The following is a 26,191-nucleotide window of genomic DNA, read 5'->3' as shown; positions in this document are numbered from 1 at the left end:
CCGGCTGGGTCTCTTCTCTTGAAAAAAGGCGGCCGAGGGGTGACTTAATAGAGGTCTTTAAAATTATGAAAGGTTTTGATAGAGTGGATAGAGAGAATGTTTCCACTTGTGGGGAAGAGCAATACTAGAGGCCATCAATATAAGATAGTCACCAAGACATCCAATAGTGAATTCAGAAGAAACTTCTTTACCCAGAGAGTGGTGAGAATGTGGAACTTGCTATCACAGGGAGTGGTTGAAGCGAATAGTATAGATGCATTTAAGGGGAGGCTAGACAAGCATATGAGGGAGAAGGGAATAGAGGGTTAGGCTGATAGAGTTAGATGAGGAAAGACAGAAGGCTCAAGTGGAGCATGAACACCGACATGGACTGGTTGGGCCGAATGGCCTGTTCCTGTGCCATATATCCTATGTAATCCTATTGTAATCACCTGTTAACTCTGAAGATTTCTATTGACAGTGAAATGGTGCTGTAAGCAGAGCTTAATATGATGCTGGCCCCACACTGCTAAAATAATAATTTAACATTGTCCAAGTACTTTTTTTATTAAAATAAGGTAAGCTAGTTCTTTTTTAGGAAAGCTATAAGCTGATACCTGCCTCTCCCCAGTAACACGGGCTCCACACTGATTGAATCTTGCCCCTTCCTGCAACAACACTGAGATAAACCCAGCCCATAATGAGCATTGTTCAGGTTGCTAGGCACCAGTTTTTTTTTTTTTTTTTTTTTTGAGTGTACTGTACTCATCTTGTTGTGCACTCTTAAAACAAATAAACTGTAACTAATAAAACTTTAAAAGAACCGTAACAAATTAAATTAAAATTACATTGGCCGGGGTGATGATGCACTCCAGTCCCTGCACCAGGCCTCAAGCGTGCCGGCGGACACCGCGTGCTCCATCTCCAGGGCCACCTGGGCGCGAACGTGGCCGTGGAAGAGAGACAGGCAATTGGGCTGAACGACCCCCTCGACCACCCGTTGCCTGGACCAGTTAATGGCAACTTTGGCCAGTCCCAGGAGCAGTCCTAGGAGGAGGTCCTCCGATCTGCCCGCTCCGCACCGGGTGACCAAAGATCAGGAGCGTGGGACTGAAGTGCAGCCAAAAATCGAGGAGCAGCCCCTTCAAATAATGGAAGAGGGGCTGCAACCTCTCACACTCCATGTAAACGTGGAAGACCGACTCCTCCAGGCCGCAGAAAAGGCAGGCGGCCTGGGAGTCCGTGAACCTGTTTAAAACTTTATTGCACGAGACTGCTCTGTGCAACACCCTCCAGGCCAAGTCCCCAATAGAACAAGAGAGGACTCCCGCGTAGAGAGCCCTCCATTGGGGACCTCCGCCGAACGGCAAGATGGCACGCCAAGGCGTGTCCGGACAGCAGACGAAGATGGCCAAGTGGAGAGTGTGCAGGAGCAGCCTGGACAGGAAACCCCTCTGTGCAGAATGAAAAGGCACGGAGGGCATTTCCGCGAGACGGCTCAAGTTGTGAGGTGCTGGTTCCTGAGAGGGGTTTCGGGGCCGGGCACCGATGAGGAACTCCGTCCAAACGGTGGTCCGTTCGGACGGGATCGCCCGACGTGCTTCAGCCTCCTCGATACACCTAACGGAGTCAGGGCCCAGTGCCACTTTCAGCAACTCGATGGCTTTGGCCGTGAGCCGGACATTGGCCCAGGACAGGCGCTGCACCAGCTCCTCCGCAATCGAGAAGGTCCCTGACTCTGGTCACCTTGCCCGGCACAGCCCTGCCCTCCGCCAACCAACCAAACCCGCGGTCGTGGAGGTGCGGATTGCTGAGCAGCGTTACAAGAGTCATAAAATGATGTTGCTTGCTTTTAGTATTGTGACATCATTAATGTAACTTCGCAACAATGAAAAATCCATAACATGTTAAAGATTTTGATGTTGCCGCGTCACCCGATAACCCACCAGATTTAACGGAGCAACTGTTAACAACACTGCCAGCCTGCATCATCGATGAAGTCACAGCGACTATTAACAATGCTGCCACCCCAGCACCACATGATTTCATTTTAGGGTTTAGATTTGGGATTAAGGGTTAGTGATCAGGTTAGGGGGTGCAGGCAGGAGAGTGGTGGTCCCCTCTTGTGTTTGTATTCTCATTTCTCAAGTCTTTACAAGTTGTTGTTTTTGCCACTTCTGTTTAGCGCATTCTTTCTATTCCTTCTTGTCCTGTTTTTCTTGCCAGTATCTTTTTTAGGTAGTGTTATGTGGTTATGGTATTGGGGTTGATTCTGGACCCCATCAAATTATGACGAGGCCAGGGTTCAGATTTGAGATGTGTTCCTTCTGGATTTTCTTTTTCGGAATATTCTCATTCTCAGAAGACCCACAATCAGCAGCAACAACTTGCATTTATATAGCGCCTTTAATGTAGTAAAACATCCCACGGCACTTCACAGGAGCGTTATCAGACATTTGACACTGAGCCACAGGAGATATTAGGACCAGGAGCTAATGTAGGTCAGCGAGCACAGGGGTGATAGGTGAACGAGACTTGGTGCGGGTTAGAATACGGGCAGCAGAGTTTTGGATGAGTTCAAGATTACGGAGGGTGAAAGATGGGAGGCCGGGGAGGAGAATATTGGAATAGTCAAGTCTAGAGGTAACAAAGGCATGGATGAGGGTTTCAGCAGCAGATGAGCTGAGGCAAGGGCGGAGATGAGCAATAACTGGACCAGCCACATAAATACTGTGGCAACAAGAGCAGGTCAGAGGCTGGGTATTCTGCAGCGAGTGTCTCACCTCCTGACTCCCCAAAGCCTTTCCACCATCTACAAGGCACAAGTAAGCAGTGTGATGGAATACTCTCCACTTGCCTGGATGAGTGCAGCTCAAACAACACTCAAGAAGCTCGACACCATCCAGGACAAAGCAGCCCGCTTGATTGGCACCCCATCCACCACCGGCGTACCGTGGCTGCAGTGTGTACCATCTACAAGATGCACTGCAACAACTCGCCAAGGTTTCTTCAGCAGCACCTCCCAAACCCGCAACCTCTACCACCTAGAAGGACAAGGGCAGCAGGTGCATGGGAACACCACCACCTCCAAGTTCCCCTCCAAGTCACACACCATCCTGACTTAGAAGTATATCATCGATCCTTCATTGTCGCTGGGTCAAAATCCTGGAACTCCCTCCCTACCAGCACTGTGGAAGTACCTTCACCACACGGACTGCAGCGGTTCAAGAAGACCGCTCAGCACCACCTTCTCAAGGGCAATTAGAGATGGGCAATAAATGCTGGCCTTGCCAGCGACGGTCACATCACAAACGAATAAAAAAAAGGTGGAAGTAGGCGGTCTTGGTGATGGAGCGGATATGGGGTCAGAAGCTCATCTCAGTCAAATAGGATGCCAATGTTGCAAACAGTCTGGTTCAGTCTCAGTGACCAGGGAGAGGGGTGGAGTCAGTGGCTCGGGAATGGAGTTAATGGCTGGGACCGAAGGCAATGGCTTCAGTCTTCCCAATATTCAGTTGGAGGAAATTTCTGCTCATCCAGGACTAGATGTCCGACAAGCAGTGTGACAAATAAGAGACAGTGGAGGGGTCGAGAGAGGTGGTGCTGAGATAGAGCTGGATGTCGTCATACATGTGGAATCTGATGTGTTTTCGGATGATGTCACTTGAGGGAAAGCATGTAGATGAGAAATAGGAGGTCCTAGTGCCCACAACGGAGTCTGAACTTGTATTGATGCGTCTGAATCATTAAAATCCACTGATATTCACTTTGTTTCCCATTGAGGTGGACAGCCTAGACATCCTGTCTCACAAGAAGTGTTTTTTTTATATTGAAGTTCTAAATGAACGATCACAGCCATAGTGCAGGACGCCACTGTGGTCAAAAAGAGGAGGAAAGATGACTGACCTTGGTATTGACAGTTGTTCCTGGCCCATCTTCGGACTCTCACCAATCTCCAACTAGGCCTCAGGCTATGGCAGGTCTGCTCAACAACCCTGGAATCAAACCTGCTCTCAGCCCGGGCTTTCTGACCTTGCACCTGAACTCTATTGTTACAGGAGCGACTGTGGCAAGTGTTACTGCTGCTGCAATCCAGAGATCCTTTGTCCCCTCGCATCACTCTCCTCCCCTTGCTGACCTCCTCCCTGCTGCCTCCAGTCTCTGCTGCTTATAGCCTCATCGGCATCCCGTTCCATGGCCCCGTCTATCACAACTCTCCCAATGATCTCCTGTCTCTCAGCCTTCCAGGCTCTGATCCCTCTGGGACTGCGCTATAGCTTTCCTCGGCCTCAATCTGGGTATCCTTCATCGTGTCCATCACAGCACCCATGGTCATCCTTGAATATATCATCTTTCTACTGGGCACTCTGCAGCCCTCTGTTCTGAAAACTGAAGAACAACTTTAGACTTTAGTTATGTTCTCATATCCTCATGGGTGCAAGCATATCAACATCAGTTTACTTTGTGGTCCCCATCTTCCTGAATATTATTTTTAATCTCTTCTCATGAAGATGTTGTCTCCTTACTAAAGTACGGTACCAGAGGCGTTAGACATGGTCTGGTATCACCCACTGTCGCATGAGCCTAATCAGTGAGCGTTGGCAGGCTATTCAAACAGAAGGGGCATCTCAGGTGATGGTGTCCTCACTCACAACACCCTCCAGGAGTTACTGGACAGCAACCGGGAATGGCTGGTTTTCACAGGCACCCAGAAAATAGGGCTAAAAATGACTCCATGTGTTACATTTATCCTACAGTCCTCCTCAGCCACTGGAGGCCTGCCCACATGACTCCACTCAAGGCAGACTGAAGCCACTTGTCAACCTTTACAATAAGTTGGACAAAACTATTCGAGTCAGCGGTTCTCAAACATTTTCGGACTGGGTCCAGTTCAGGCCCCTCAGTCTATGTATACCCATAGTGGTAAGTCTGCAAAAAAAATCTCTCCTCCTTCACTTGATGTTTCTCCTTCCCCTCTATTTCTCCCTTCTTTCCTCCACCAGTTTCTCTCTATTTCCTCCTACACTTCTATGGCTCTGATTGATTTTTTCCTTTTGTTTCTCTTTCACTTGTTTTTTTCACTCTCTCCTTTTTGCCTCTATAACTGTTTTCTGGGGCTGAAGGGCTGTTCCAAGTTGGCTACCTCAGTCTAAGTACGTGACTTTCTATGCAGGCCCTTTTCTTGCTCTGTGGGCTTCCCTGGGTCCCCGCCAGTGAGGGATCTGTGCCTCTTGTACCCCGGACACAGGGCTCTCATCCCTGCTACCTCCCTGTCCTACCAACCTCCATCATTACATGTTCCAACTCTTCTATCAGCCTCGGACGCTGCTCATTTGTTCCTGTGCTGATCTTGCGCCCCTCGATTTCCCATGTCCCACTCTACCCAGCTGATTCCGATGGGCCAAATAGCCTCCTTCTGTGCTGTTTGGGAAATCACACCCTGTAAACAAACCATCTCTCTCATAAGCTGTAACACAAAACACAACCTTTAGAGCCCAGTCCAAATGTAGTGGAGTAACACCTTTTATTCCAGTAGCAGGGTGTAGAAATATTGTATGGTCCTGGACCCGTCCCTTCACTGAAGAGGCACTGAAACTGGACATGTTCAGATAGTTTGTGAATTAATGCACAATGATCCTTTAGGTCAACGGCAGAAATACAGGAGTCATTTCCAGTGTGCACCAGACTGTGTTAATGCAGTTTTTTTTCCAAAGACAAGGTCCCACTGCCTGAAGATACACAAGTCTATATCTTGCTGCCCACGAAGGATAACAACTGATTCTGTAAAGACTGCCCAGGCACAGATGCTACAAGCGAAGCCTCTTGATGTCCTCGCTACGAAAGTCATTCCGCAGCGCAAGCACCTGACGCACCTCAGCGGGTGTAAGACGCCAGGTCAGTGGCCCCGAGTTCTGTCCCCAGTAATCTAAAATCTCAGTGACCTGTAGGAACAGAAAGTGAAGTGAGACATGCTGCAAACCCACATTTTATATAGAGAGTGACAAACGCGTTACAGCAGAGTTATTCACTGAGATACAACAGGTGGATATTGATGTGGTAGAGTGGTGCCTATGGGAACAGGTAACAGGAAATATGTGTGTGCCAACTGAAAGGGTCTCCAGTGGCAGAGACTGAATAGGGAGAGGATTTGGGAGTGAAAATTGATCACACCTTGAAATACCTGGTCATTGTGAGGCAGTTATCAATGTTGGATATTGAGAGAGCATTGGACTGAAAATCGAAGCAAATTATACTGACATTGTACCCACCAATGATGAGGCCAGTTGTGGAACATGACGTGCAGTTTTGGTCATCAAAAAGGTACCGATGCATTAGAAAGGGTTCAGGGAAGAGTGGCCAGGACTCCGGGCTAAGGGGCTAAGTGATGGAGGAAGGCACAAGCAAATAAACTTGGTTTCACTGGAGAAGACGGATGAGAGACAAGACACAGCTCATGAAAATAATGAAATGTATACTTAAGGTTAAAGTAAGCAGCTATTTAGTTTAGGACACAAGTGCACAATTCACAAGTCTCGTGTAAGGTTAGAGAGTAGAATATTTTTCTTCCACAGGATAGTGGACATGTGGAACAGACTCCCAGAGAAGGGAATTGATCCAGGGTCAACCGACACGATTAGAAGGATCAATGGCCCAGAAATTCAGGTCCCAATGCGCGAGAACGCACGGGGTACTCACGCGTAGGCCCAATGAAAGTGCCGGTTTCATGCATGCGCGGGAAACCGGCACTTCCGTTCCCCTGAAAGAAGGGGTTAAGATGTGGAACGCGTGTGCCGGAGAGGCAGCGCGTGCGCATTGAACTTATGTTTTTCTTGCAGGTTTTCCCGGGGGGGGGGGGGGGGGGAAGTCTCCAGCAGTTACACTTTTAAAAAGCATTCGCAAGGCCTGCTTTTAACAAGGTAAGTGGTGAATTAATTAAAATTGAAACATTTTTTCCACAGGTTTATTATTTTTAAATACTTTAAAGAAAAGTAAGTTTATTTTTAGCCCCGTTAGAAAATGTAATTCATTTTTTTCAAAAATTTAAATTATTGTTTAAAATAGTTATTTCATGTAATTTATATTTATTTTAAAAATGTGATTTAAAAAAAAAATTATGAGGTTTTAGTGATGTTTTGGGGCTTATAGTATTTATAGGTTTGACAGCTTTTCCTGTCAAACTTATGAATGAAGCATTCCCTGCTACCATTGGCTCTCCATGGCCCACGTGATCCCAGGGGATGCATCGAACTAACTGCGCCCCTGGGATACGCAAGCACTGCGCGCCGGCAGCTGGAGGAGCCACAGGATCGGAATCCCACGCGGGCCCACAGCTCAACGGCCGGCGCGCAAGGTAAGTGCAGGTCGGGGGCTTGCACCCGCGGGAAGCCCCCGACCCGAATTTCTGGGCCAATATGTTCCTAGAAGTGGGAGATGAACAGCTGGTGATGAGAGGGGAAGTCTATGATAACCATAATCTCTGGGTGGAGGGGACTTGCTGGGCCGAATAGCCTTTCTCTCTTGGGAGCTTCGGCAGCTCTTATCTAACTTTGTTGTTGCAGCCAGTGTGTTGCTTTGGGTCTACTCTGAACCATGCTGTTGTTGCCTTGCAACTCATAGAATCATAGAAATTTACAGCACAGAAGGACGATATTCGGCCCATCTTGTCTGTGCCGGCCAACAAAGAGCTATCCAGCCTAATCCCACTTTCCAGCACTTTATCCTCTCATCACTTCGTTTCAAGCCTCCCAGTCAGGCTTTTGCCCCATCCACAACACTAATACAGCACGGGTCAAAGTCACCATCGACATCCTGTGTGACTGTGACCGTGGCTCACTGCCCGCCACCACCCCCCCCACCCTCCTCCATCACTCCGCTACCTCCTCCACTCAACCACTCCATCCTCCTCCACTCAACCACTCCATCCTCCTCCACTCAACCACTCCATCCTCCTCCACTCAACCACTCCATCCTCCTCCACTCAACCACTCCATCCTCCTCCACTCAACCACTCCATCCTCCTCCACTCAACCACTCCATCTTTCTCCACTCAACCACTCCATCCTTCCGCTGCCTCATACACTCAACCACTCCATCCTCGAATACCTCTCCTCCATTGTCCAACTGGTTCCACTTCTTCTGTTGCAATAGCAGACGTCACATTCTCTCAAATGGTTTCTCCTCTCATGTCCACACGGTCATCTCTGGTGTACCTCAAGGTTCCATCCCCTCCTCTTCATCATTGACAAGCTACTCCTTGGCCATGTTATCGGAACCTTTCACATGTATGCTGACGACACCTAGCTCCACCTTACCACCTCCTCCATCACTGTTCACTGTCTCTAGAAGATGCCCATCTGAGCCAAAACTTCCTCCAGCTTTATGTTAGAAAAACCAAACAACTGCTCATCAGCTCCTGTGACTATCGACGTGCCTCCAATCGTGACTCAATCTCCCTCCCTGCCACAGGCTCAGCCCAGAGATCTGGAACCCAAGTTCAGCTTCCGCCTTCATATCCAATCTGTTGCAAAGACTGTTTTCTTTCACCTTTACAACATTGTCTGTCTCCACCCTTACCTCTCTTCTACCGCTCCCGAAACCCCTTTTATTCCCAGTGGCTGGATTTCTCTGACACTCTTCTCGTCAGCCTCCTGTTTGACCATTAATAACCTACACGTCACCCAGAATGTCATGCCCCCTGTCCTCACCTGCCCCAAGGCCCATCGCCTGTACCCTTGCTAAGCTCCAAGGTATTCCATATCCAAGAGAATCTACTTTAAGATTCTCGTTCTCACCTACAGATCCCTCTGTGGTCTCACCCCTCTCTACCCGTGTTCTCCAGCCGGTGCCAGTGTGTGCACCCTTCATTCCTCGAACACCGGCCTACTTCTTGTTCCCCCGCTCCACCATCAGCAGCTGCTCCTTCAGCCACCTTGCATCTGCCCTCAAACTCCCTACTTCCCTCAGCATCTCCGTCTTGCCAGCTCACTTACCCTCAAAACCTCGAGGCCCTCCTCCTCGATTGTGCTTTTGCTCCTGACCCCCTTCATTTCTCTCCCCTTCAGTATCCACCACCCTATTAAATGCTGAGATGTTTCTCCGTACATAATCAGCACTGTGGAAATACAAGTGAGTATGCTGCTGTATACCGCTCTCAAACATGCCCGCTCCAGCAGCCGTGTTTGTTCTGACCAACGAATGTCTTGTCACCTCCTGTATAGGAGCTACATAGAATTACCGCACAGAAACAAGCCATTCAGCCCCACAGGACTCTGTCGGTTTTCCTACATTACAACAGTGACTACACCTGAAAAGTGCTTCATTGACTGTAAAGCGCTTTGGGACGTCCTGAGGTTGTGAAAGGCGCTATATAAAATGCAAGTCTTTCTTCTTTATGCTCTACGAGCCTCCTCCCACTCCATTTACTTCATCTCACTCTACGCACTCACCCTTTCCAGGTTCAGTATGGTTGCCATCTGAGAGAGGCGAGCGAACTTGTCTCGAATGGTCCACGTGATCACTGATGTCAGGTATGCGATAAGCGATCGGAGCTCCTTGTCAAACTGCAAGCCACCCAGCTGAGAAGTAACCAAAAAAAGATCAGGAGGAGATAGTGCGAAGCTGGTTTTCAAGAGGCAAGTGGATGTTTATGAAGTTAGGAGATCCCCACTGGGTAGGTGAGAAAATTTAAATAAAAACACTAATGGATCTCTCATTTTAACCCATTTGTAATTGAAGTGTTTTGTGAACCCCTCCTTCCTATTTTGATCAGCAGCCTTGTGGGCAAATGCATCGCCTGCTGTGGTGCTAAACTGTCCAAACCGCTAAAGTCTCACTCTGTGCTGAGTTAGTTGTTCTCATTGTTAGTTAGTTGGCAGCAGTAGAGTTATTACTTACCTCAGTGCCCCGGGCTAGTGATCTGGCAGGGGGGGGTGAGGCGGGGGAAATCAGGCAGGATCCCTGCTCCAGATTGGTATCCAGTGACCCATCCTCCTGTGGAAAGGGGACTTGGGGTGGGGGAGGGCTGACTAACCAATGTACACCATCTAGGCTCAGGTATGAAGCTCAGCCTGCTAGGCAAAGTACTGGAGGGCACCTGATGCCAGCAAACCCAGCAAGAGTCTTTGGGAGAAAACTGACCACAAAATAAAGTGGAAGGTGACATTCATTCTGCAATGCGATTTGTATAGAAGACATTTCATATGTTCCAAAGTACTAAGGAATATCACAGCAGTTCATTCAAGATAAAAAATAACTTGAACTAAAATGTGCATCCATTCAGCATCTTACCATACCCTGCAGCTTCGAAGACATATATTTGTTCTACCTTTTGCAATTTCCCCCTTAGCCTTGTCAAAATCCACACACCGCACATCCAGCAGTGGCCACTGGGTGGTGATCAGAGCAGGAACCCTGGGCAGTTTTTCCCCTGCCTAGCCCAGGGCTGCTGAGACAATTGTCGTGCCCTACTGCCAGCCCAGCTGAGGTCAGCTTATGCAGCACAGGCTGAGGACTGAGCCCGCAGTCATACCAACATGGGAACAGGAGTAGGCCCCTCAACCCCTCGAGCCATGCAATCTGATCCGTACCTCAACTCCATTTACCTGCCTTGGTTCCATAACCCTTACTAAACAAAAATCTTTCAATTTTCAATTAATCCCGTCTCAACAGCTGTTTGAGGGAAGAGGGTTCCCGATTTCCACTACTCCTTGTGTGAAGAAATGCTTCCTGACATCAGCCCTGAATGGCCTAGCTCTAATTTTAAGGTTATGCCGCCTTGTTCTGGACTCTCCACCAGAGGAAATTTCTTCTTCTTCTTCTTAGGCAGTCCCTCGGAACCGAGGATGACTTGCTTCCACATTAAAAATGAGTTCACAGGTGACTGATGAGTCCAATGCGGGACCTACAGTCTCTGTCACAGGTGGGGCAGACGGTGGTTGAAGGGGCGGGTGGGTGGGGTGCTTGGGTTGACGTGCGCTCCTTGCACTGCCTGCGCTTGGCTTCCGCTTGCTCCCGGCGAAGAGACTCGAGGTGTTCGGCGCCTTCCCGGATGCTTCCTCTCTATCTACCCTATCAAATCCTTTGATATCATCTTAAACACCTCAATTAGATCACTCCTTAATCTTCTATACTCGAGGGAATACAGGCCTAGTCTATGCAACCTGTCCTCATAATTTAACCCTTTAGCCATCGGTATGGCTCAGTGCCAAACGGGCAGTACCTTCACCCAATGAACCGTCAGCTCAGCTTATTTCAGGACAACATATACAAAGTGCTGAAATACTCGTGGTCTTTCTCGCTCATACCCGGCTGAATGTCGACTTGAGAACCACCTTCTCCAGTTCAATCGCGATCAGGCTCGTCATCAGGCTGGTGAGATTATCATAGATCACCTGGGACAATCCGACCTACAGAACACAAACACAGTCACACATGGAGAATGAAAAGACAATCTGTCAATGCTGGAAATCTGAAACAAAAACAGGAGATACTAGAAACAACACAGCGATGAGCAATAAATACTGCCTTGCCAGTGCTGCCCACATTGTGAGAACTAACGAACAAGAAGAATCAGTCAGCATCTGTAAAAAGAGACGGATTGTTCTGTGTGGGCTTCAATGAGATGCTGCACAAGTGGAGCAGCTAGCATTATTTTCACTCTTTTCCCCCTTGCTCCCCAAGGAGCCGACTCATGCTGGGGGTGTGGGTCTACAGCGCCAGTCACCTTCCCGTATCTTGCCCAAGTGGCCATTGTGACTAGACAGTAATCAGACTGTCCGGCAGTGGGTGACATCACAGCCGAACCGGACCCCGTCCTTATTTGAAGCCCACACACATTCACCTACCCGTGGGAGTCACTGGACGCAGTCAGAAGTGGGAACTAGGGGTAAATTTTCCCCTTGCTGAGATCAGCTGCTAACAGCACTGACTGAAGCTGGGACCTCCCTGGGTCTGTGTACCTCAGTTCCACCCCAGGCAGTGCATTGAACCATTGAGCCACCAGGCCTGCTCCAGGGGTTGTTAGCTGGCAAACTGTACAAATCTCAATCTCCTTAACCGAGTGATACTTCTGCAGCTTGAGGACCAGGAGTGAGTGGATACAAGACCAGAGAGCTGCTCTACACCCAGCTCCCAGATCACTGCCTGTTCCCAGGGAGAACGCTGGATGGTGAAAGGTGAGGGACTTTCATTTAGCTTGTCTTCACACCTACAGCAGTATATGTATAATAATAGCCTCTAAAATCACAAGGAGTAGACCTTCTCAGATAGGAAAGTTTCTATAGCAAAGAGCTATTGTGACACACCCTCCCTCTCGGGCATGCACTCTACTCTCACTCAGCTAGTCTGCTGGCCGCTTGCCATCTAAAGCTACCTCATTCATTTTTTGAAACATGATGGGCCCAAGGCCTTAATACAGAACTGCTCAAGTCAAAAAGAGAAGGCAAGGTAAATGAAGACGTAGTGATTAGGTGAGATTGGCTCTCGTTTTAAAAGGCTGAAAATTAGCGGAGAATGGAAAGACTGAGGGAGGTAAGGAGTTCCAATCTTGGAGATCTTTGGGAAAGAACAAGAAAGAGATGATGTGATTCCTCGCTGCTGCTGTCGGTTTATCATTTAGGATCTAAGATTAGGGAAACTGTATTTCTTGCCCGGGACCTCAACTTAAGTGTAACTTTATGGATTTTAAGCAAACCTTGCATGCGCACCTTGAACTCTGCCATTAACTGCTCCAGGTTGAGAATGAATTGTTGGACCCAGGGATCATTGGCCTCGTAATCATTAAACTCCTCCTGCAATAAAACCAAACACATGTCAATTGGGCAGCTTGGGATCTGACAGACCAGGAATTTGCTCTTTCATCAAATCATTGTTTAGCACTAACCGTGGGTGCCTCATTACTCACTTTGCCTGTTTTACCATCTTTACAGCCCCCTTCTGCAGAGTGTTCTGCAGCAAAGTACACTGGACCCACAGTGTATCAGAGACTGTGAAAGGAATGTCCACAACTGATGAGGGCTTCAGGCCACTGCCTCTGGATTCTACCTGTTATATCTGTCCGTATCTTATGTGTTGGTACCTCAGTTAATAATAACTGTTCACGGGAGTTTTCTGTTTCTCAGCTGTTTTGGATGTGACCGTGGCTCGACTGTTGTTTTGCTGATTGCCCGGGGGTGCCCTATGACCTAGGGTTTTTTATGCTGAGATCCGAAGTGAGGAAGAGATGGATTCTGATGTTTTGTTTGAGTTTTAATAACAATGGTTACGTGGGGTGTACAGCATGTGGAAAGGATAGCAAAGATATTTCACTGTTGTATAAATTGTGAATGTTACAATGAACAGATTATATGAAATAAAAGGTAATCAGTGGCATGGACAGAGCAGCAACAAGATGTGACACAGGTAGTAGGACACTGGGTTTATAATCGGTGAGGTGTAGAGTCTCTACCTGGGACACAGAGCGACAGGACACTGGGTTTATAATCGGTGAGGTGTAGAGTCTCTACCTGGGACACAGAGCAACAGGACACTGGGTTTATAATCGATGAGGTGTAGAGTCTCTACCTGGGACACAGAGCGACAGGACACTGCATTTATAATCGGTGAGGTGTAGAGTCTCTACCTGGGACACAGAGCAACAGGACACTGCATTTATAATCGGTGAGGTGTAGAGTCTCTACCTGGGACACAGAGCGACAGGACACTGGGTTTATAATCGGTGAGGTGTAGAGTCTCTACCTGGGACACAGAGCGACAGGACACTGGGTTTATAATCGGTGAGGTGTAGAGTCTCTACCTGGGACACAGAGCGACAGGACACTGCATTTATAATCGGTGAGGTGTAGAGTCTCTACCTGGGACACAGAGTGACAGGACACTGCATTTATAATCGGTGAGGTGTAGAGTCTCTACCTGGGACACAGAGCGACAGGACACTGGGTTTATAATCGGTGAGGTGTAGAGTCACCACCTGGGACAAAGAGCGACAGGACACTGGGTTTATAATCGGTGAGGTGTAGAGTCTCTACCTGGGACACAGAGCGACAGGACACTGGGTTTATAATCGGTGAGGTGTAGAGTCACCACCTGGGACACAGAACGACAGGACACTGGGTTTATAATCGGTGAGGTGTAGAGTCACCACCTGGGACACAGAGCGACAGGACACTGGGTTTATTTGCTGGAGATGTTATGGCCATACTAAATTATGCAACCTTAACTCTGAGGGCTGCGTGTATTTGCACAACACGATGGCATGAGCAAATTCCTTAACTCAGATGCCCATAATTGCGTACAGGCATTTACTTTTTGCTTGCATGAGGTTAAATGCTCTCACCTCCTCAATGTTGTGGGAGATGGAGAGGAACCCAGTTATCCAGGGCTTAAGCTGCGGTTTGATAGCTGTGGTGTTGAGTTCTGCTAAACCTTCCTGTAAGAGAAAATCCAAATTATTGATGTACTCACACACAGACCGGGCATCAGAACAGCAGACATACTCTTGCTTGGGCTTTTCAACCATGCCATGGAATCTTTGGTGGAAAGGTCCCAAGTTCGACATCTGATCCAAAGGACTGCACTTCCGACCATGCAGACCTCCCTCAGTACCATGCTGGAGATGTCAGCTTCGGCTCAGTGGTAGCACTCGTTCCTTGGAGTCAGAAGGTTGTGGGTTCAAGTCCCACTCCTTGAGCACATAATCTAGGCTAACACTCCAGTGCAGTACTGAGGGAGTGCTGCACGGTCAGAGATGCCAACTATCGGATGAGATGTTAAACCGAGGCCCTGTCGGCCCTTTCAGGTAAAAGATCCCATGGCACTATTCCAAGAATATGTCTTGGCCAATATTTATGCCTCAACTAAAATCACTAAAACAGATTATCTGGCCATTATCACATTATTGTTTGTGGAACCTTGCTGTGCGCAAAATGCCTACCATGTTTCCTACATTGCAACAGTGATTACATTCAAAAGTACTTCATTGCCTGTAAAGCACTTTGGGACATCCTGAGGTCATAAAAGGCTCTATATAAAAGCAAGTGCTTTCTTTCTTGGAGTGTCCAGGTGTGTGCTCTTGTCCTGGTGGAAAACATTCCACTACTCCATTTTAGTGACAACACTGAGGCAGGGAATCTGTCCCCAACATCATTCTTGATTTGAAGGCATAGTGATGCTGTTTCTCTTGTCCTCCACTTAACCCCTCTCAGTACAGGAAACTCTTATTTATCCGGCGCCGACGGGACCGGCGTGGTGCCGGTTGATCAAAAAGTCCGGATTACAGAGAGGTATACTTACCAAGGTAAGCGAGCCCCGTACACGGCCACAGGAGTCCCGGTTACACGGCCACAGATCCAGGCGTCCCTGTTGCATGGCCACAGGGGCAGGAACCCCGGTTACACGGCCACAGATCCAGGAACCCCGGTTACACGGCCACTAATATATAGTAAAACTTACCTGAACCTACTCCTGAATTTTGCCGGTTAACAGAGATTTCCGGATATTTAGGTGCCGGTTAAAAGAGCTTCCTGCAATAGATGCAGCCAAGATTGGGAACGTCACCATAACTTACACCCTAGCAGTATGTCTAAATGTGCTAAATATATCTATGTCAGGCCTACTGAAGTGGCTCCCTCTCGTACCCCAGCTCTCCCAGCCCAACATCCACTGTGTTTTAAAAGCCCCTACAGTCTGTGCCTCTACTGGCAGCTTGTTCCAGTCATTTCTTCCCCTCCGTGTGAAGAATCTCTTCCGGAGATCTGTTCTAAATCTACTGATCGCTGGTTTAGATTTCCTTCTATGTGCCTACTTTGAAGCCATATTCAGGACTTATCTTATATAAAAGTCACCCAATATTTTATATACTTCAATCAGGTGCTGCAAAAACAGAAAATCTGCAACAGCTAAATTTAGGTATTTTGTGAAGTTGCTGTATGGTTTGCTATTATGGGTCAGTAATTGGCACCCTGGGTGTCCTGACATGGCTGTACATCCCCTGGGACCAGATCTGCTTAAGGGATTCAGCAATTCACTTGGTTTGGTTTTGGTCCCTGAATAGGCTGGGGCAACAAGAGGTTTCACCTCCATAAACTGCTGGGCCTGTTGTCTTGGGGTACCGGTTCATGCCTGGCTTTAACCTGGGCCCCCAGGGACAAGAGTAGGGGGGAGGGCTGCCAGAATTGGGAGGAGAGGCTGGGCACTCCGCTCTTTCAGTAAGTTTCTGAGTTAGTGTTGCGGGGTTAGAAGAAATAGCATAATAATTCTGCATTAACTCCAACTTGCTGTAAGAGATGACAGCATCAGCTCTGCTATCTCTCACTCCCCAATTCCAGCAGGCAATGCTGGTCGTTCAATGCTCACGTTCCACCCAGCACAAAAAAAGTTGTGGATGCTCTCCAATTACAAACAGTTGCAGTGCCATTAGGTTCCAGCTGGAGGTGCTCCTGAGCCCGTAGAATCCAGCGAAAGTTACGGTGCTGTGACCCCGATATTCAGGCACAACACTGACAAGTTACATTTTTGAGTTGATTTATTTTGGGTAGTTTTCTAAATGTGAAAGCATCAAGCTTGGATGGTTTGCATTAATTTTGGGGTCTGCAATTAACTCGCCAAAGACAAAGTTGGGTTACAACATGGCAAATACAACAGAGATGATTTCAGTCGACCAACTTAAAGGAACTATGTTGTCAGGATTCCTACAACTGGGCTTCCGTCTCTACTGAATTCTCGCATCCCAGTACCAAACATTTGTGATTTGCAGTACTCACTGGCCAGGAACCTTATACAGACTGGAGTCCTTAAAGTGGTACTCCCATTCCTTACCCACTCTTGTACCACAGCTGAATAGGACCAGGATCAGACAGTCTGTAAATAACTCGCCTGCAGGAGGTCCTTGAATTTGTTGGATACCGCAGCCAAGTCCGATAGACAGCTGTCAATCTTGGCTTGCGCCTGCTCCGCTCCCAGACCTTGGCTGAACAGCTTTGTACAGTCACTCTGTGAAGAAACATACACCACTTCATCAAACCATTACGGTTACATTCCTGCTGCCACTACACTGAGGTACTGGAGGGCGAGCACCTCCCATGGAACTGTCCCTAGTTTGAGGCAGCGCCTTCAGGAGAGGAGAAAACCAGCAAAGACAAAATCGTTTCCATGCTGCAGCCCAGTGAGACTTGCAGGGGATTGGGAGAGGGAGAAGGAAACAGATTGTGAAAGTCAACTGAGGCTAGGATTCACACTTGTGCCTTCTAAACTAGAGTGCAGCCTCCAAATAATAGAGCTGCTGCCCTGCCCCGTTCCTCAAACAGCTGGAATGTATAACTGAGTACTGTACCTTTGGTCTATACCTGTAAATACCAGTCGATAAACAGTAATCATGCAGCAAAAGAACAACTGTCAGCCTGGCCTTGCTCCTCAATACCAGTGACCATTAGCATGTGTGCAGTTACTGGCTGGTGATGAATTGGATTTAACTGTGACGCCGCTCACAGTCGAATTGTCTCTCAATGCAGCAACAAGGCTGATTATGTAATGGAGGGCCACTCGGGTGAGGTACTAGTGGGTTGGCAGTGCCTGTGCGACTGTACCCCAGCAGGAGTCTGCCTTCCGGAGAGGAGGGGAGAAAAATCGGAAAAACGTTAATCCTGTAGCAAAATGCCTGTACTTGTAATTGGATATTCTCATACCTCCAGGTTCTTTTTCAGGGTCAGAAGATTTTCACTGCACATCTCCACATTATTCAGAGTCACCTAAATGAGAAGAAATGAGACAGTTAATAGCACACAACCAAGCAAATTAGAACTGTGAGCAAGAGAGATACACAACACCATCAAGTAATGAGAGAGTTTGTGATCGGGTTTATGATAAGAGTTCAGAAAGCTCATTTCTGGGGCTGGCTGGTGCAGTGAGTAAGACACTGGAGGTTCACCTCTGGGCTTAAATCAAGCCCAGGTTAATTGTCTTTGGAAGTTCAACATGAAATTAATTCAGCAAGACTCAATCCAACATAGACCCACAGCACAAAACTGCACTAAATCAGCAGTCACACGTGGGTGAATGGTGTGGGAGAGGGATAATGTGTCACATTGGTGCAGTTGGGGGCACTCAGATTGGGGATGGGCCACATTCAGCAGAGCAAGCTTTACTCTGCAGCTAACGGGGCTATAACTGACCTGGGAGCATTCCATGCCAACACTGGGTATCTGAAGGGGAAGTGCTCCGCTCTAACCAACCAGCACCCTTGAACACAATCACATGCCTGTGAGGGAGGGAAGCAGTCAACCCGGAAAAGGATTAGGGACTCCCCCTGGCCAACGTCAAGCCATCGCTTAGCGGTCACGATGAATTATCACAAGTCTCTGACAGTGGTGCTTGGTGATGCTGAGAGTTGAGGAGTGCCTGATGATAGAACTGGGTGTGCAAAATGAAAAAATTCTCATTCCTCAGTACTAACATACCTCACCTGAGCACAAAATTCACACCCAAAAAACTTTTTGATCTCTGTAGGCGAGCGATGCTTTGCAAGGAGTGTTAAGATGTGAGGCACGCCAGTAATTCACGACACAGTGATTTCTCAATAGTGGACCATCGGCAGGAGAGGGAGCCAGCACACATCAGGCGCGGAACTTCCCAAGCAGAGGCAAGCAAAAAAAAACAACACATACCAGAAAGGATTGCTTGGCTTCATCTGTGCTTTCAATGCCCTTGGTGTCAAATTTGCCCTGCTGCAGGCTGGAATGCATGATGTTCACTGCACTGGTCACACCACGCTGTATGTCCTGAAAGGTTGTGGCAGGGAAACCCATACGCAGCTTGTTATAAAGCACCTCCCTGCACAACAGAAATAGACAAAAAAATCTCTCAATGCATCACCGCATGAGGAGCTGCTACATTATACACAACAACCAATGTAACACCTCTAAAGACCGGCTATGAACTCACAATAGCCGAGTGCTGCACAGACTGCCAGGACCTGGACTTATTCAGAACTAGCGCATGCCAGGATTTACCCTTAAACTCGAGATAAAATTCTATTGTAAAACAACTACTAACTACTGATAGACACTGACCCATAGATTCCTCCTGTACTGTCACTGACCCATAGATTCCTCCTGTACTGACACTGACCCATAGATTCCTCCTGTACTGACACTGACCCATAGATTCCTCCTGTACTGTCACTGACCCATAGATTCCTCCTGCACTGACACTGACCCATAGATTCCTCCTGTACTGTCACTGACCCACAGATTCCTCCTGTACTGTCACTGACCCACAGATTCCTCCTGTACTGTCACTGACCCATAGATTCCTCCTGTACTGTCACTGACCCATAGATTCCTCCTGTACTGTCAGACACTGACCCATAGATTCCTCCTGTACTGTCACTGACCCATAGATTCCTCCTGTACTGTCACTGACTCATAGATTCCTCCTGTACTGTCACTGACCCATAGATTCCTCCTGTACTGTCACTGACCCATAGATTCCTCCTGTACTGTCACTGACCCATAGATTCCTCCTGTACTGTCAGACACTGACCCATAGATTCCTCCTGTACTGTCACTGTCCCATAGATTCCTCCTGTACTGTCACTGACCCATAGATTCCTCCTGTACTGTCACTGTCACTGACCCATAGATTCCTCCTGTACCGTCACTGACACTGACCCATATATTCCTCCTGTACCGTCACTGACACTGACCCATAGATTCCTCCTGTACTGACACTGACCCATAGATTCCTCCTGTACTGACACTGACCCATAGATTCCTCCTGTACTGTCACTGACCCATAGATTCCTCCTGTACTGTCACTGACCCATAGATTCCTCCTGTACTGTCACTGACCCAGATTCCTCCTGTACTGTCACTGACCCATAGATTCCTCCTGTACTGTCACTGACCCATAGATTCCTCCTGTACCGTCACTGACACTGACCCATAGATTCCTCCTGTACTGTCACTGACCCATAGATTCCTCCTGTACTGTCACTGACCCATAGATTCCTCCTGTACTGTCACTGACCCATAGATTCCTCCTGTACTGTCACTGACCCATAGATTCCTCCTGTACCGTCACCGACCCATAGATTCCTCCTGTACCGTCACCGACACTGACCCATAGATTCCTCCTGTACTGTCACTGACCCATAGATTCCTCCTGTACTGTCACTGACCCATAGATTCCTCCTGTACTGTCACTAACCCATAGATTCCTCCTGTACTGTCAGACACTGACCCATAGATTCCTCCTGTACTGTCAGACACTGACCCATAGATTCCTCCTGTACTGACACTGACCCATAGATTCCTCCTGTACTGACACTGACCCATAGATTCCTCCTGTACTGTCACTGACCCATAGATTCCTCCTGTACTGTCACTGACCCATAGATTCCTCCTGTACTGTCACTGACCCATAGATTCCTCCTGTACTGACACTGACCCATAGATTCCTCCTGTACTGTCACTGACCCATAGATTCCTCCTGTACTGTCACTGACCCATAGATTCCTCCTGTACTGTCACTGACCCATAGATTCCTCCTGTACCGTCACTGACCCATAGATTCCTCCTGTACCGTCACTGACCCATAGATTCCTCCTGTACTGACACTGACCCATAGATTCCTCCTGTACTGTCACTGACCCATAGATTCCTCCTGTACTGTCACTGACCCATAGATTCCTCCTGTACTGTCACTGACCCATAGATTCCTCCTGTACTGTCACTGACCCATAGATTCCTCCTGTACTGTCACTGACCCATAGATTCCTCCTGTACCGTCACTGACACTGACCCATAGATTCCTCCTGTACTGTCACTGACCCATAGATTCCTCCTGTATTGTCACTGACCCATAGATTCCTCCTGTACCGTCACTGACACTGACCCATAGATTCCTCCTGTACTGTCACTGACCCATAGATTCCTCCTGTACTGTCACTGACCCATAGATTCCTCCTGTACCGTCACCGACCCATAGATTCCTCCTGTACCGTCACCGACACTGACCCATAGATTCCTCCTGTACTGTCACTGACCCATAGATTCCTCCTGTACTGTCAGACACTGACCCATAGATTCCTCCTGTACTGTCACTGACCCATAGATTCCTCCTGTACTGTCACTGACCCATAGATTCCTCCTGTACCGTCACCGACCCATAGATTCCTCCTGTACCGTCACCGACCCATAGATTCCTCCTGTACCGTCACCGACACTGACCCATAGATTCCTCCTGTACTGTCACTGACCCATAGATTCCTCCTGTACTGTCACTAACCCATAGATTCCTCCTGTACTGTCAGACACTGACCCATAGATTCCTCCTGTACTGTCAGACACTGACCCATAGATTCCTCCTGTACTGACACTGACCCATAGATTCCTCCTGTACTGTCACTGACCCATAGATTCCTCCTGTACTGTCAGACACTGACCCATAGATTCCTCCTGTACTGTCACTGACCCATAGATTCCTCCTGTACTGTCACTGACACTGACCCATAGATTCCTCCTGTACTGACACTGACCCATAGATTCCTCCTGTACTGTCACTGACCCATAGATTCCTCCTGTACTGTCACTGACCCATAGATTCCTCCTGTACTGTCACTGACCCATAGATTCCTCCTGTACTGTCACTGACCCATAGATTCCTCCTGTACCGTCACTGACACTGACCCATAGATTCCTCCTGTACTGTCACTGACCCATAGATTCCTCCTGTATTGTCACTGACCCATAGATTCCTCCTGTACCGTCACTGACACTGACCCATAGATTCCTCCTGTACTGTCACTGACCCATAGATTCCTCCTGTACTGTCACTGACCCATAGATTCCTCCTGTACCGTCACCGACCCATAGATTCCTCCTGTACCGTCACCGACACTGACCCATAGATTCCTCCTGTACTGTCACTGACCCATAGATTCCTCCTGTACTGTCAGACACTGACCCATAGATTCCTCCTGTACTGTCAGACACTGACCCATAGATTCCTCCTGTACTGTCACTGACCCATAGATTCCTCCTGTACTGTCACTGACCCATAGATTCCTCCTGTACCGTCACCGACCCATAGATTCCTCCTGTACCGTCACCGACACTGACCCATAGATTCCTCCTGTACTGTCACTGACCCATAGATTCCTCCTGTACTGTCACTAACCCATAGATTCCTCCTGTACTGTCAGACACTGACCCATAGATTCCTCCTGTACTGTCAGACACTGACCCATAGATTCCTCCTGTACTGACACTGACCCATAGATTCCTCCTGTACTGTCACTGACCCATAGATTCCTCCTGTACTGTCAGACACTGACCCATAGATTCCTCCTGTACTGTCACTGACCCATAGATTCCTCCTGTACTGTCACTGACCCATAGATTCCTCCTGTACTGTCACTGTCCCATAGATTCCTCCTGTACCGTCACTGACCCATAGATTCCTCCTGTACCGTCACTGACACTGACCCATAGATTCCTCCTGTACTGACACTGACCCATAGATTCCTCCTGTACTGTCACTGACCCATAGATTCCTCCTGTACTGTCACTGACCCATAGATTCCTCCTGTACTGTCACTGACCCATAGATTCCTCCTGTACTGTCACTGACCCATAGATTCCTCCTGTACCGTCACTGACACTGACCCATAGATTCCTCCTGTACTGTCACTGACCCATAGATTCCTCCTGTATTGTCACTGACCCATAGATTCCTCCTGTACCGTCACCGACCCATAGATTCCTCCTGTACTGTCAGACACTGACCCATAGATTCCTCCTGTACTGTCACTGACCCATAGATTCCTCCTGTACTGTCACTGACCCATAGATTCCTCCTGTACCGTCACCGACCCATAGATTCCTCCTGTACCGTCACCGACACTGACCCATAGATTCCTCCTGTACTGTCACCGACACTGACCCATAGATTCCTCCTGTACTGTCACTGACCCATAGATTCCTCCTGTACTGTCACTGACCCATAGATTCCTCCTGTACTGTCACTAACCCATAGATTCCTCCTGTACTGTCAGACACTGACCCATAGATTCCTCCTGTACTGTCAGACACTGACCCATAGATTCCTCCTGTATTGTCAGACACTGACCCATAGATTCCTACTGTCACTGACACATAGATTCCTCCTGTACTGTCACTGACCCATAGATTCCTCCTGTACTGTCACTGACCCATAGATTCCTCCTGTACCGTCACTGACCCATAGATTCCTCCTGTACCGTCACAGACACTGACCCATAGATTCCTCCTGTACTGTCACTGACCCATAGATTCCTCCTGTACTGACACTGACCCATAGATTCCTCCTGTACCGTCACCGACCCATAGATTCCTCCTGTACCGTCACTGACCCATAGATTCCTCCTGTACTGTCAGACACTGACCCATAGATTCCTCCTGTACCGTCACTGACACTGACCCATAGATTCCTCCTGTACCGTCACTGACCCATAGATTCCTCCTGTACTGACACTGACCCACAGATTCCTCCTGTACCGTCACTGACCCATAGATTCCTCCTGTACTGTCACTGACCCATAGATTCCTCCTGTACTGTCACTGACCCATAGATTCCTCCTGTACCGTCACCGTCACTGACCCATAGATTCCTCCTGTACTGTCACTGACCCATAGATTCCTCCTGTACTGTCACTGACCCATAGATTCCTCCTGTACTGACACTGACCCATAGATTCCTCCTGTACTATCACTGACCCATAGATTCCTCCCGTACTGTCACTGACCCATAGATTCCTCCTGTACTGACACTGACCCATAGATTCCTCCTGTACTGTCACTGACCCATAGATTCCTCCTGTACTGACACTGACCCATAGATTCCTCCTGTACTGTCAGACACTGACCCACAGATTCCTCCTGTACCGTCACGGACACTGACCCATAGATTCCTCCTGTACCGTCACTGACCCATAGATTCCTCCTGTACTGTCAGACACTGACCCATAGATTCCTCCTGTACCGTCACTGACACTGACCCATAGATTCCTCCTGTACCGTCACTGACACTGACCCATAGATTCCTCCTGTACTGACACTGACCCATAGATTCCTCCTGTACCGTCACTGACCCATAGATTCCTCCTGTACTGTCACTGACCCATAGATTCCTCCTGTACTGTCACTGACCCATAGATTCCTCCTGTACCGTCACTGACCCATAGATTCCTCCTGTACTGTCACTGACCCATAGATTCCTCCTGTACTGTCACTGACCCATAGATTCCTCCTGTACTGACACTGACCCATAGATTCCTCCTGTACTGTCACTGACCCATAGATTCCTCCTGTACTGACACTGACCCATAGATTCCTCCTGTACTGTCACTGACCCATAGATTCCTCCTGTACCGTCACTGACCCATAGATTCCTCCTGTACCATCACTGACCCATAGATTCCTCCTGTACTGACACTGACCCATAGATTCCTCCTGTACTGACACTGACCCATAGATTCCTCCTGTACTGACACTGACCCATAGATTCCGCCTGTACTGACACTGACCCATAGATTCCGCCTGTACTGACACATAGATTCCTCCTGTACTGTCACTGACCCATAGATTCCTCCTGTACCGTCACAAACAGGGATACAGTATTTTACCGCAGGTATTACTATTTAAACAGCCTAATGTTGCAATGTTATGGCATCAACAATTAGAAAATGCAAAATACTGCAGATGCTGGAAATCTGAAAAAGAAACAGAAAATGCTGGAAAGACTCAGCAGGTCAGGCAGCCTCTGCGGAGAGAGGACGGTAGGGTTAATGTTTCAGGTCAATGACGTTTTGTCAGAACCCATGGAAGGTCATCACCCTGAAACACTGAACCCTACCTTCCTCTTTCCACAGATGCCTGACCTGCTGAGTGTTTCCAGAATTTACCGTTTTAATCTGAAGTATGGCAGTTTCAGTCTGGAAAAGGCTTCGTACATGTGTACGAGCGTGCGTCCCACAATTTCTCGATTTGATGGATTAACACTTTATCTTGATGGTACATGTTTAAACTTTAGACTATGTACCATCAAACATAATAAGGTGTTAATCTCATTTACTGAGAAGTGTTTGAGGGAAAAAAACACTGAGTACATACCTGAGGGATGCAATAGTTCCAGGATCATTTTAAGATTTGGGAATGTCAGTGAAGTTGAAACAAGAGTGAGGATGACCTACAAAACCAAGACAGCGGAGCGTGGCCTGGGAGAGCAGGATGGGCAAGATTTTTTTAAATGTTTTCTTTTATTATTGGGTAACTTAGCTGAAGGGTCCAGGACCATAGAGGAGGGCACCATTCAAGAGACTAGAAAATGCAATAAATCAGGAATAGGATCCAGGTGACACCAAACTTGGGTATTTAAATTCTCATTGTTTGGAGGACAGTAAGACTAATGGAGGTAAGGAATTTCACAGCTTTGATATTGTAAGAAAGAATGCGTTAGAGTCAGAGACAGTGAAATGAGCCTGGATTTCGACAGTGAGAATATTGGGAGAAGGAACAGTGGGCATCACCACGTATTTGGAATAAGGGAGGAAAGTTCAGAAAGCCCTGACCGTAGTGATATTGATGGAGAGCGAGAAAACACATCACTAACCGCTTCATTCCCTCACAAACATTGCAGGAGTAATAGTACAGTATAAGGCAGGGGAAACTTATTCTGTAGAGAAAAGGTTTTAATTGACTGGAGAGGTTTTTATTGAAAGGGCGTACAATATTCTGAAAATAGGGGGATTCTCAGATTCCTTTTAATCAGTTCATACACACCCAGTGTTCAGCTACTTTCAGTTTAAATTGTAAAGTTGCACACTGAGGTTAGAACCTGCGGTTCTCTTTCTGTCAGCTGATAATTAGTTTCGACTCTCCCCTCCTGAAGGTGCTGCTTCCTGTCGGCTGTAGTTCCAAGGCCGCTCTCCAGGTGTCAGGCTGTTCAGCAGTGAGGGGCATCACAGCGGAGTCCAGATCTGTTCTCACCAGACATGCACCTTCCAGCAGGGACGAGCGGACAGCAATCAGCAGTGGAAATCCTTGCTGCTCTTTGTCCTCCCTTGCTCCAGGAATGCCTCATGCTTCCCTGGCTCCGATCAGCTAAATTAGCACAGCTGGGGATCCAACCTGGGACCTTTCTGATCTGTACAGACAGCACCACGCCAGGCAGGGCATTTAAC

General features: G+C 48.0%; 1 protein-coding gene across 1 annotated transcript in view; it reads right to left on the bottom strand.

Annotated features, from left to right (window-relative positions):
* Positions 1–5,473: 5,473 nt before the first annotated feature.
* cog4 (component of oligomeric golgi complex 4) overlaps positions 5,474–26,191 on the bottom strand; it is a 60,921-nt gene continuing 40,203 nt past the window's right edge. Inside the window, exons 12-19 of the mRNA XM_085990958.1 lie at positions 18,636–18,801; positions 17,658–17,720; positions 16,849–16,965; positions 14,312–14,404; positions 12,684–12,767; positions 11,283–11,384; positions 9,426–9,554; positions 5,474–5,921 (exon numbers count right to left, since the gene is read on the bottom strand). Coding sequence (XP_085847084.1) covers positions 5,787–5,921; positions 9,426–9,554; positions 11,283–11,384; positions 12,684–12,767; positions 14,312–14,404; positions 16,849–16,965; positions 17,658–17,720; positions 18,636–18,801 — 889 coding nt within the window. The 3' untranslated portion in view covers positions 5,474–5,786. The remainder of the gene's footprint in view (positions 5,922–9,425; positions 9,555–11,282; positions 11,385–12,683; positions 12,768–14,311; positions 14,405–16,848; positions 16,966–17,657; positions 17,721–18,635; positions 18,802–26,191) is intronic.

This window comes from Somniosus microcephalus, chromosome 6 (assembly GCF_052327205.1).
Source record: "Somniosus microcephalus isolate GS21.2 chromosome 6, FLI_Smic_1.0, whole genome shotgun sequence".
Lineage (NCBI taxonomy): Eukaryota > Metazoa > Chordata > Chondrichthyes > Squaliformes > Somniosidae > Somniosus > Somniosus microcephalus.
Note: the sequence above shows the minus strand (reverse complement) of the source record. Positions and strands in the feature narration are given on the sequence as shown.